Source organism: Drosophila miranda, chromosome 3, assembly GCF_003369915.1.
Source record: "Drosophila miranda strain MSH22 chromosome 3, D.miranda_PacBio2.1, whole genome shotgun sequence".
Taxonomy (NCBI): Eukaryota; Metazoa; Arthropoda; class Insecta; order Diptera; family Drosophilidae; genus Drosophila; species Drosophila miranda.
In genome coordinates, this window is record NC_046676.1 from 15699036 (window position 1) to 15712036 (window position 13001).

Here is a 13001-nt window from a genome sequence, read left to right on the forward strand (position 1 = left end):
ATATCCTCCTGTATTCGAAGAGTAATGGGCAACAAACCAAAATGGAAGTGCCAAAAAATATCAAATTATTCTGTAGTCTGCCCTCTGGCATTACTGGATCCGAAATGTCAGTGTCGGATGAAGGTGAACGTCGCCAATTAGCAGCTGCGGCCATTGCCATGCAAAAATGTGTGCTCCCCGCCGCTCGTTTGACCAGTTCGAGTTCTGCATCCCATCCGATCCCATCCCATCCAGAAACAACGGCTCCAACTTCCGTCACATAATAAATTCATAACAAATCAGGCACACACATTCACGTGCAGCATTCTGCTCAAAACATGCGACATTATAATGCCACATTATGTTGCCAGTGCGTGAAAGAACCGTACATCAGAGCATCGGGGCAACAATAAATCAAAAATACACAAACATTGGCCCCTACACAAGCGCATGAACATGCATATACTGTACACATGTTTGTGTCCACCATGCAATGTTGTCTAGTCTCCGCCAAGGTTTATTTCCACAAGGTGAGACGATTCTGAAAAGGAAACACTAACATATAGCTGACAGTGGTAGTGGTAGTGCTTCACCTTAAACTAGTATACCTTGCCTTTAGCGTCTCCTCCAGTTCCCCCGAAGGATTGTACACACAAGTTCACATAACCTCAAACATATGTATGTATATATGGATGTGGAATTCGCAAAATTATTACACTTGACATGATTGAATATGCCGCTGAGTACCAGTTGCGACCACAGCTTATTCGGCGTCCGTCCGCAGGTGCCCAGCAAGTGCCTGCCTCTCCATCCTCCAGCGGAACACTCACCGCGTCCCGTGGTTCTTGTTACCGATTCTGGTGGTGGTGGTGGTGCTGCTGCTGCTGCTGTTGTTGTTGTTGCGACTGGACATACATAGTTTTTCGCTGTCTCTGTGGACAATTCCCGTTCCTCGCATGTATGTAGTAGGTTGACATGCCGCATAAATGTAAGTGAACACAATGTTGTTTTAGTGCAGTTTACACTGCAATTTTCCAATAAACAAACAAGAAATGGATGGTAGCTTCAGGGCCAGAAGTTCCGTTCGGATAGTGTTGGATAGCGCAAAAAGTGGGCACAACAGTTGCGAAGCTTCATTAAGCATCGATCTTTATTTTTATCAATGTATTTATAATCATAAAAAAAATGCATTTAATTTCGTTTTTTGTTAATTAAAAATAATCATTACTTGCGATGTTGGTATTGATGAAGATTTCACAATCAAATCTGCAAATGAAAATTTAATTAAACAGTAGATACATACAAAATGTACATACATAGTATGGATGCTTTCTTTAAAATCAACTGAAAGCAACGATGGTGCCATCTCGATACTTTTTCGCAGGGGGTGCTCTTAATAAATGGCGGCAAATGCATAATCAAGAAAATGTATTTCTTGTTGGCTTAGAAATATGTGTCGATTTGTACGTAGTACTTATATGTTTTGTATATTTCAGACCAGATCCGGACGATCATAATATCACACGCTAACCTCTGGCGGAGTCCACTCTTCAAAATTTTAACATCAACATTTATATTGCCCATCCCATCAAAAGGTAAGTTCACCATAGATTTCCAAATGGACCTCATACAAAAGCCTTACTGTCCTTCTAGAGCTGGACTCCTACCATGTGGTTTAGCTGGAACAACACAGAGCAGAGCATTGCCGTCAGGCAGGGCTACCAGGTACTGGCCGAATACCAACTGATCGAGCAGGAGCAGCTGAAGAACATTTATGCCATTCCCAGCTATGCCAGTGCACTGCATTGGTTCGGTGTTATCTTCATACACAGCGGATTCTATGCGGGGAGCATGTTCCGCTTCTCCATAATACTGCCGGACAACTTTCCGAACGGTACCAGCCTGCCTACGATCATCTTTACAACTACGTGCTACCATCCACACATTCGACCGCAGACCCAAAGCCTGGACCTGACACCCTTCTTCACAGGGTGGAGGAAGGATCACTACCACGTCTGGCACCTGCTCAAGTATATTCAGGCCATCTTCGCCGATCCCGAGGGCAGCATAAGCGCCACTGTTACTCCTTCCGGTGATAGAGTGTGCTTGAAGGAAGCGTACAATCTGGACGCCCTGGCTATGCTCTCCAATGACCGCGTAGCGTTCATCAAGAAGGTGCAGGAACTGGCTTTATTCACCAAGAAACACATGTACGACAAGCCAACATCCAATGATCCGCACTATATAGTCATTGAACCCTTTTGTTCAGAGCGGCATACAAAGATTATGGAGCAGCTGAAGAGTCCCAGTTGGAAAGAGGCGACTTCCATGGACACTTCCCCACCTGCTCAATGCTTGGCCAGGATCGACTCCTCCAGGCAAATGGATGAAGAGGAGGCCAAGCAGGCCAAACTCTTCGCTAAGAATGGCAAAGCCGCTGCTGCCTTACAATAGCCAAAAAATTATTCGATCACACAAATTCTTTTAAAATATAAAATTTAAATACAAATGTACTTTATATGGCTATTTTTTAACTATCGGTAGCACCCTCATCGGTAATGCCTACTCCAATCGATAGTTGCTTAAAATCAATGAATCGAAATCGGCATCTTGTGTGAATTGGCTGCGCAATTAGTTTATTTTCAAGTTTTGTGTTTTTGTGTTTGCAAATATCCAAACAATGACCGTGCTGAACAGACACAGACACGAAAAGTGTTATAAATCATGTTTTTTTGATTCTAAGCATTGTTCAATTTACATTTACGTAATTTAACATTGTAAAGGTATTTCATCAAGCGATGGGGCAACAAATGAAGAGGAAGTATATCGAAATGTCATTTTTCTTTTTCTAAAAGCCATTTGGCAAAAGTAAATTATTTTCCCACTTGTGCGTTCTCGCAGTGTAAAAAAGTGGCCTGTACTTGGGGACAGCCTGCAGTGTGCGTCGCGTTTCTCCTGTTCCCGCCATATTGGTGCACAGCCAGTAATGATGTTAATAATGTCATCTTTCACGTGCAATAATCAAAATAATAATAATTATGACTCGTCGCGCGTCGGCAAAGTGAAATCCACTCGAAGTGGCCCTCTCCTGCCCCGCGACCCTCCGCTCCCCTTTGAGGCCAGAGCTCCTGCACGCACGGGGCACTCTCCAATCCATATCCATATCCAGAGTCTCCTTTTTGCATGCCGCCGTTGCAGCCCGGTTCCAAGGGTGACGTCGTCGTCAGTTGGCGCAAATATACAAAAGTGACAATTTGATTTATCACTGCACTTTGCCTTTGCTGTGCACCGTCGTCCGTGGCCATGCGAGCCGGTTCCACCTTATCCCCTGCTCCCCTCGTGTCCGAAAATTGTTCGTGAAATTATGGATGCGATGGTTGGTAGCCACATTTTAGACCTGGGACTTCCTGAGTGGGGGGCGGCTATATCACAGTCGCAAACTGTTTTTCGAACTAATTGTCTGGGAATCTAGCATTCTATGCACATGTGCGAGAGCTCTTCCGATTAGGGGCACTGGGAAAAGTCCTCAAAATGAACGATTATGGCGGTCGATACCGCCGTTTAGCAAAAGTTGTGTTTTTGGCTACTTCGTGGTCACGTACACCAAAGTGCAGTCCTGTAAATAATCGCCCCGCGGCACAATGTGAATGGTCAATAGGGAAGGGATTAAAAAATGAAATACGAAAAAGAGACAAAAACAGTCTAGTGGATGAGTGAGTGTGCTGAAAAGCGAGGCAATCACAGACAGAGAGAGAGAGAGTAAAGAATGCATAACATAGCGAAAAAAATGGACAAGAGAAACAGAAACGGATACACTCCGAATCGGAATATGCATATTCATAGTTTATTCCAGTTTATGGTGATCTCAAGGTAATTGACAAATGTTTCTGGCTTTTGTAAACACTTTCCTCTGCCTATCCTTGACCGATCGTGGAGTACATTTATTTATAGGTTCCTAATGCTGGCGCAGTAAAATTTAGTGAACCACAAGCTAAATGGTAAATTTACTGATTCCTATTTGCATATTGTACCATATCGAAATGCAGTCGCGTCCGGTTGAGGACCCGCCCAGTTCCAGAATAAACATAGGCCGTTTATTTGGTAGGCGTTGCGCCAAAAATAAAGACACATTCGTAAGCACAACACACACAGAAACAGCAACGGCAACGACAACATTACCAATTAAGTTGTAATAAATTGAAGCGGAGTTTGCGTGGGCTGGCTCTTGGGTCTGGGGGCGGCCAGCTGAATGTTAATGTTAATGGTTTCAGCTTCAATTAAAAGCACATAAAGAACTGTTTCCAGAGACGGTTGACAAAGTATGAACTTCCATTGTATTGAACTGTGTGTTTGTCTGGCTTATTTCGGGGTCCGGGTCCCTGGTGGAATCTGGCATCGACGACCGATCGGAGCACATCCCCTGCTGTTGCGGTTATCAACGGCCATCAAAACAATTGCCACCATCGGGTGGCGGATGCGACAATGATCGGGTACGGTGCAGAGGGAGAGGATGACAATGTGGCTTGGCTGGTGGTGGCGGTGGTGCTGGTGCTGGTGCTGGATTCGTTAGCTTCGCATTCGATTGTCTGACAAGTTGGCGGCGGGCTAACTAAACTAAAACTCCAAAGCCGAAACGTATTCAAGTTCAATTGCGCCAACAGCCAACAGGTAAGGCGGCCAGAGACGACACTGTGCTGCACAGTGGTGTTAAATGGAGATTATTAGACGAATTTGTGGTAGTAGAAGCAGTAGTAGGAGTATTTCTGATGTCTGATGTCACTGTGCGGTGCGGTGCGGTGCGGCCTGTGGGCAGACCAGATTGAACTCCAGCTCTCGGCAGCTCGAATCTCTGGCAGCAGCAGCAGAAATTCGATTTCCTTCGAAAACCGCTAGAGACTGCTCCAGCCGCCTGCTTCTGCTTAGCATTTGCCTGCCTGGGTGCAGGCTGAGGCTCTCGCTGGATTACTGGATGGCTGGCGGGAGGGCTGGCAAAGACACAGATTGGTATTTATATGCAAGTTCATGGCTTGGCCGAAGCGCGCACACACATCATCATCGATTATAATCGAAATGGGATTGTAAATCAAATCGCATTGAATGGTAGTGACTTTAAAATGGGCTTCATTATCGCCGGTACCCCAGCCAGCCAGTCAGCCAGCGGACACGTCCTGGCTGTGGCCGTGGCTGTGGCTGTGAAGTCGACTTTGTCGCTCCAGCAGCTATTGTCGGCGTTTCGCGTTCGCGGTGGCAACAACCGCCGGTCTCCGTCTCCGTCTGCGTCTGCGTCGCAGTCTTCGCTGCTGCTGCTGCTGAAGTGACATTCAATGCCATAATTTATGAGTTTATCTTTTTCGCGCCGCCAAATCGTACGCTAAATGCTGTCTGCCCCGGCCCGGACCTGGACCATATTGTCTGGGCCGGCATAGCCCGGGCATATGCAAACAAACGGCAAACAAACGAAACGTGCGCATATTTTATGGCACTGCGAATTGTACAGCTTGAATATATCTGCTGCCTCCACTCTGTGCCTCAGCGCGCTCCTCTTTCTCGTCGCAGTCGTCGTCGTCGGAGCAGTCGGAGCCGCCACCGCCATCGCCGCTGTCGTTGTCGATCGTTTAATGTCGAGCAATTAAAATTGGAGTTTTCTCGTGGAGCTGAGTGGAGTGGAGCGGAGTGGCGTATGTGTTCGAGCATACCCTTGGTATTTGGTATGTGTTGCATTTTATGAGTTATGGGCCTCGTTGTCGGCGGCCCTGCATCGCTTTTTGTGCTGTCAATTTGGTCGGCAGCCATTAGATACCTACAGCCAATGCTCGGAGTGTTGGCTTTGGCATCAATAAAAGCTAACGAAAATATTCGTATGAAGAACCCCGTTTGGGGTTACATTTTCAATGGCTCTTTCGATAAATATGGTAATTGGCGAATATTTTCAGTATCGAAGCATCTCGATACCATTTTTACAAAATTTTACATAGTGTGTCTGTGGAAATGGATATATAAATCGCGAAAATATGAATAATATACGTAGGTATTTATGATCCACATCCAAGTACTGAGAATAAGAAAATAATTATTTTCGTTTATTAAGTGTTGTTATATGTATTATTACATTTCGAATTATGCATTGAACTATCTTCTATCTTTGCCTTCAGTACTCAGAAGTTTGCTCTAAATTCTATCCAATTAGTGCAACCTTTGGCCTATCATACTCGGCATTGGAAAACATTCCATAATCCATAATTCCATCATTTAGAGCACACAAAGCTCAGAGCCCACTCTAAAATCACATTTCCTCTGAGAGCGAGCGCCTCTCCCCACATTCCTGCCAAACGCTGAGAGTGCACTCCAATCTTGGAGCAGCACCATTTGGCCATAGCAGCCATAGCAATCCGCTCAAGTGGAGAGGTAACTAACTAACCTGATGCCTACTTCTTTTCAATTTCAACGCACTCTTCTGGGGCACGGCACGGCACGGCACGGCAAGGCAATGGGGAAGTGGCATGTAATCACAGCTCCTAATTCTGAACCGTTTTTCATGGCCGAAATGCGAACCGGTTGGCCAAGTTTAACTAATACATCATTATGCTGGCATGTTGCTGTTGCTGTTGTTGCTGTTGCATGTTGCCGTTTCTGTTGCTGGTGTTGCAGCGCTTCGTCGTACTTCTCGTAATAATCAATTACGCGTCAGGCACGATCTGTGCAAAAAAAAGAAAAGAGCGCGCGATCTTCGCATGCCATGCCGCTCAATCATCGTCATCATCATTATCAGCATCCCCACCATCATGACGATGATGATGATGATCGTGGAGCTTGAAGCTCTCCCAGCTTCAGCTATTTCCATACCCTTTCAAAAGGGTATCACGATTCTACGATCTCGGACTAGTAAAAGTTGGAGCCGCCCCCAGTGTCGGAACAGAGGAAGAGTATCAAGGGATTCGGCCCCAGGAGCTGGCCTTCCTTTGGTGGTTCCACGGCTTTTCGGCGTGCAACTCATGCACCAATAATAAATTACGAAACAAAACTCTAAGAACAGGTTCAATTACATTTAACAAGAGCGTCGGACGGATGGACGGATGGACGGACGGCCAAAACAGCTGATTTGTGGTTAGCAATGGAGGGGCCATCGACTGGGCTGGGGAGAGGCAGACGCTAGGCGGCTGATGGCAAATTAAATAGATTTACGCTGGTAAAGTGTTGCTGATTGGGATAATCAACGCGCTTGCAGAAACTGTTGTTGCTGCAGCACAGCCTGATGTTGCAGCCTGCTGTCAAGGCATTATTACCGGGTGCTGCTTCTGCTGCTGCTGCTGCTGCTGCTGCTCTTGTTGCGCTTAATGTTGCCGCCCGACAACTAGTAGCTCTCGCTTGGCTCTACCGTACATCCAATTTTCGAATACGAATTTGCATGGCGGCACACATTGACACACTTAACGTGTTGCCAAGTAGCCTTTGTTGTTGGTGTTGCACTTCCGGTGGCGTTGAGGTACGCGTCCTGTGTTAATAAAATTGCTGACGCTGCAGCAGCAGCAACAACATGTTGCCCCGTACGTCTGTGCCTCAGCAGCTCATCCTGTTGATATCACCCGCAGCGTAAATCTTCTGGATTAATCCAATTTAACACTTTATGCTGCACTGCGCTTTGGCCATGCTGCAGCAGAAGCTATGAAGGCGGCAGCCACGGCGGCCCTGGCAGCGATATGTTGTGCCCATGTCTGGTTACACTGAGGAAAACTACTTGGTGCAAAATATCAATCGGTTCTGGTATTGCACTGTTTTCTGTCTCGCAATGTACTCCAAAAAAGTTCCCATTAATTTCCTCGTTTTCTTTCAGTGCATTGAGGGGGGTTAACTTTTCCACGGGAATCTCTTTGTGACTCTGTTAGCCGGCAACCTTTGGACCCACTCACACACACACACATCGCCCGCAGCCCCTGAGTGTCCTCGCCTTTATTTTAAGCCATGCTTTGCCACCCGCCACCACCCCTAGAGAGCGAAGCCCTACGCCCTCTACCACCCTGCGCCCCCGGTACAACGAAGTCTGCCTTTTTTCGTACTTTTTGAGAGGGCACAAAATGTAATACTCTTGTGGTCACATGTGCTGCAAGCTCTCCTCTATTTTTTTTTTTAACAGCGTGCCCATACCCCTTTTCCCATCACTCTGCTGCGGGGGGAGCTTCTTTTTAATTTTGTTTTTTTTTTGTTTTGTTTCGTATTCCGTGGCAGAGCGCGAATTTAATTAAAATATGCAAATCGCTATGTGGCATTTTGATCAAGTGTTGAGTGTGCTCTCTCTGGCGCAGTCACAGTGGGATTCCAAGGGAGTTCCTTTGGCTTCCCCTCCCTGCATTCTTCCGCACTTGCCTGCGCTTCCGCCAGGTAATCCAGTACCGGAGCTTAAGCCACAGAGAAACGGAGTGAGGTGAGTGGTTCCTGGTCTGTCTGTGGCACTATTTTCCTTCTTTTATTCTTTTTTGGGAACTCTTTTGACTTTTTCTCGATAAAAGCAAGAGATAAGAACAGAAGTTGAGTTGAGATTTCACTGAGCGAACGAACAGCAGCCCCTCGGGTGCCAGTGTAAATTAAATTTATTGCACATTTTATTCTCTTTGATGTTCGTTTGTTAACCAAATTGTATGCCGCCCCCATGCCCCCCCTGCTCATTAGGAGTGGGATTAGCCAAGGGATTAACCAAAACAGAGGAAGGAGGGAAACATTGTGATATGGCGTAACTGTTGCACTTCTTCACTTGCTGTTGCTTCTTGGCCTTCTTCCTCTTGGCTTCTTCTGTTGATGCCTTCATTTGCATTTCCATCGAAAGAGAGGGAGAGAGAAAGGCTGGCTGCAATAAAGCCATCTGGTTGCCTAGCCATGGGTAGGTGCTCTCTCTCTCTCTTTGCAGTTTCCCCCAAAATGACCCTTCCCGGCATTCCCTGCTGGCCCTCTGCTCTTGGCCTTGCTGCTGCTCATTGTCTCTATTTGCCGATCATTGTGCTCTTTGTGCACTTTTAATTTGGTCTAATTAAGCCAGCGAGAATGTGTACGTGGATTAAAATCTGGCTAAAAATAAAGGAACAAAAATTATTTAGTTCTCTGCACATTTAGATGCAGCGACAAAGCGGAAAAATTTGCATTTCCACAACAAAGTAAACTCTGAGACCAGAGCAGATTGCAGGAAAATTAAGAAAACCAAATACAGGAGGGGGAAAGGGCTAACAGAAGAGCAACTCGTAGATACAATGTGCCATGAGAGAGGAGGGGCTATTCTCTTATTAGAGAGCAGAGCCAATGCCAATCCCATTTGCCATCATTGGATTCACATTGTCTTTCAATATCCAGCCAAATGTTTATATTATATCCGTTCCATCTACACTTCATCATACTCCAAAGCCTTCCGACAACACCTGTGCGGGGGGTCCTAGCCTCGAGGCACCAAAGAACCTGGAGGCCCCCCCCCCCGCACTTATTGTGACAATGTGAGCCAAACTGTAGACGGGCGAAATTTCCGTTTTGCAAAACACTCTGCCACTGCAAAGTGGCAGCCAGCAGATGTCTGCCCCAAAGAATACGGAAGTGGCAGGAGCTGGTGGGGAGCTACGAAACTAGAGCCAAACAAATGCCATCAAATGGAGCCAAGAAGACGGTGGCGGAGGCAGCGGCGGGGTAACGTTTGAATTTTCATTTTCTTGGTATGTGTTTTCCCTGGAATGTTTGCAGCGGGTAAATGCTACCAGGATATTTTGCATTGGTAATTTGGCGTCATTTTCAGATAGTTTGCCACATGCTACTGCCGCTGCCACTGCCACTGTGTGGTGTGTGGTGTATCGCCTGACCCACTTCCACCTTCCACCTAGCGGACACCACACCCCCTCTCTATCTCTGTCACTGTCACTGCCACTGGCTGCCACCCCCCCTCAATTTGAAGCAACAAAGCTTCGGCTTAGACTGAAAAAAGACACACACACAAAACAGAAATGTCCTTGCAACTTAAGCCAGAGACCGTCCGCAACACGGACATTCGTAGTACCACCGGGTGTTCCTAAGATTTCCTTACTGCCGCCCGCATTTGCCCACGAGTATCGGCCGAGCCGCACAAGATGTGTGGCAAATCTCTGAGGAATGTTGCTCCGAAAGCTTCTAATCAATTTTTGAACTGCCTGAATTTCCAACTCAAGTTTTCCATTTTTCCCTGACCCGATTCTGGTTTTGTTTTCGCTTTTTCCCCTCTCCCTCTGTCTCCATACCGTTTGCCCTTGTATTTGCACTTCATTTTCCTTTTGCTGTGGTTTACTATTCGAAAAATTCGAGCACTTATCGTCGGGACGGGGACAGGGGCAGGGTCCATTGTCAGGTGCAGAAACGAATGTGTGCTGTCTTTGTAACTTTGGTAGTTGTCATGTAGGAAATGTCCAACAAGCCCACTTTTATTTACCTTTGCATTTGACTCTCTTTGCCTCTTGGCCTCCTGTTTTGTGTCCTTTCTCCTGCATCATCTCGGTTGAATTGCCACTGAGCCAACGCCCCCGATGTGGCCCAACGCACTTTATATAATCGAAAATTCCTTTAATTGAATGCAGCTCTCGGTCTCTGTCTCGGTCGCTGTCTCCTTTTCTATCGTCCTCGTCCTCGACCATGTCCAAATATTTGAGCTTCAATTTAAATTCCGTGTAACTGATTTTTATTTCGTCAGAATGGACATTGAGCTTTAGATGGACAGGAGTCCCGTGTGATTGTGTGTGGTCAGTGTTTCAGATACCATTTCGTGCCACATACAACTATTGTTGATTTCGGCTTCGTTTTCGACTTCATTTATCTTGGGACTTTATTCAGTTTAGAGGACTAGGCCAATTAATGTGCCCAAAAAGAACAGAGAACGAGGGCGGAGGGATACAATTATCCTTTAGAAATATCTGTAATATTCCACAAGAAAATGCACACTGCGGTAGAAATTTGAACCTTCTTTAATTTATTTCAATAAATAAATATGTATTTTATAAAATATTTATCTGGCTTAAATATTTCTAGTGATAGAAAGGCAAGCAAAAAAATAGGCCAGACTTTGGGAAAGCCTCCAGAGAAATGCATTCTGTTTAATAAACAAGGATGTTTGGATTTTGTTCTCCTTTATTTGGACTCGTATAGTACTACTTTTTTGTATATATTTTAGATTTTTCAATTATCATTTCTGTCGAAAAGAGAAAAATGCCAGTGCAAATTCTATAAATTACGTAAATCAACAATTTATTATGAATAAATCAGAGTGCGGCAGACTCTGAATATTGAATGGTGATTGCATGTGTGGCATTCAATAATATATACACCCTAATCCCAAGATAAACCAAGACCCCACCCACACACAAATCGTACGGGCCAAGGTTGGCCTTCAAAATCAAAATGTTCGATTGCACCCAAAATCGCAACAAAATCAAATACAATGGAACGAAATGTTGTTGAAAGTTGCAACAAAAGTCTGTCAGATATAATTTTAGGTCAATTGGAGCAAATTTATAGACAGTGTTTGCACCGCACCAGGAGGACAAACTGCAATTAACCAGAAGGCCAGATGTACGTCGGATTGAACTGCGCTGATAAGCCACAAACATATAGTAATTAATTAAGGCCAAATCAAAGGCCACCCCTGAGGCATTTAATTTATGAAACGGTTCCAACTGTGAGATGGTTGGGAAAATTGTAGAATTAATTGCGGTGGAAATGTTGTCTGTCTGTCTGTCTCTCTGTCTGTTTGTCTTTCTGTTGGGAGGAGGCTGAAATTTAGAAGCTGGAAAAGCGGAAAATCAATTTGCGGCTAAACAAACATGCATCAATGTCGCTCTCGTCCATTCGGTTGGTTCTGGCAGCCCAGCCTGACAGCCGCCTGCCTGGCCTGGCCGGGCCGGGCCGGGCCGACTGGAATGCTCCGACTGCTCATTTCTGGTGGTAAGATAAGAACGCTGTAGATTTCTGCCAGAGATCTTTTCGGGCAAGAACAAGCTACAACGGCTACAAGCGCCAATTAGAAAGAGCTGGAAAAATATTTCACTCATTTTCGTTTGTCAAAGCAAAAGACTGGTTCTTGGGTTCTTGGGTTCCTATGTTTCTCTGTTTCTCCGTTTCTCTGATTACAGTCAACAGCCCAGCGTTCGCTAGCGACATTGAGAATGAGAAGATGTCTCTTCGCTGTTCGGCTGTGTGTGTGTGTGTGTGTGTGTGTGTGTGTTTGTTGCACAACAAGATCATAGATAATAATATTAAATTGGTTAAATGCCGTCTTGGATTACCCAAACCCAGAGACATGTCCAGAATGCGACTCCGACTCTGATTCCGGGACAAGCGACGACCACCCTGAGGGAGAGAAAGACAGAACCGAGGAGGCAACAGGAGAGAGAGAGAGAGAGAGAGAGCGAGTTCTCTGATCTGATCTGAACTGCATTTTTTTTTGGTATTGATATTATATTTTTATGGGGAAATCAAGATGATTTTTCAGGTAATTAATACTTAAAAGTTCAAGATGTTTTGTCGGCTCGTTTTCCGACTGCGATAAGTAATCGAAGTCGTTGCTCGGTTCTGACATTATTGAATTACCTGACGACATTTGATTAATTTGCATACGACAACCAATTCGTGATCTAAATTATTTCTAGCTCTGCTGCTGCCTCCAGGGAAACGGTGGGATCCCAGAGAGAAACAGAGAGCCAGAGGGAGAGGGGGATCTGTTCTGTACGTTCTGGTCCTGCCTTTTATGGCGAATTGTAAAATGTTAAATGCTTTGGGTTTGGGAATCGGGATCTGTGTGGCGTGATTGAAGGAAAAGGGCATGTTTACGGCCTACCCCCGCCTCCCCCGCGCGACGTTGACAAGGCGCCCGCCTAATGAGCTACCATAATTCAATGCCTCAAAAAAACGACCCAAATTTGAATGCTGGATGGAGGCTGCTCCTACTGCTGCAAGTAGCTGGAGAAATTTGTGAGCCAGAAACAATGGCATCGCGATTTTATTGTTTTATTTGATTGTCCGAGATCATGAAC

The 13001-nt window shown here is 45.5% G+C and overlaps 1 protein-coding gene across 1 annotated transcript; it reads left to right on the top strand.

Annotated features, from left to right (window-relative positions):
- Nucleotides 1-1434: 1434 nt before the first annotated feature.
- On the top strand, nt 1435-2473 carry LOC108158233 (protein crossbronx-like). The gene is made up of 2 exons (XM_017290466.2): nt 1435-1574; nt 1633-2473. Exon 2 carries the CDS (start codon nt 1648-1650, stop codon nt 2431-2433), a length of 786 nt encoding a protein of 261 aa, XP_017145955.1. The 5' UTR covers nt 1435-1574; nt 1633-1647; the 3' UTR covers nt 2434-2473.
- The last annotated feature ends 10528 nt before the right edge of the window (nt 2474-13001 follow it).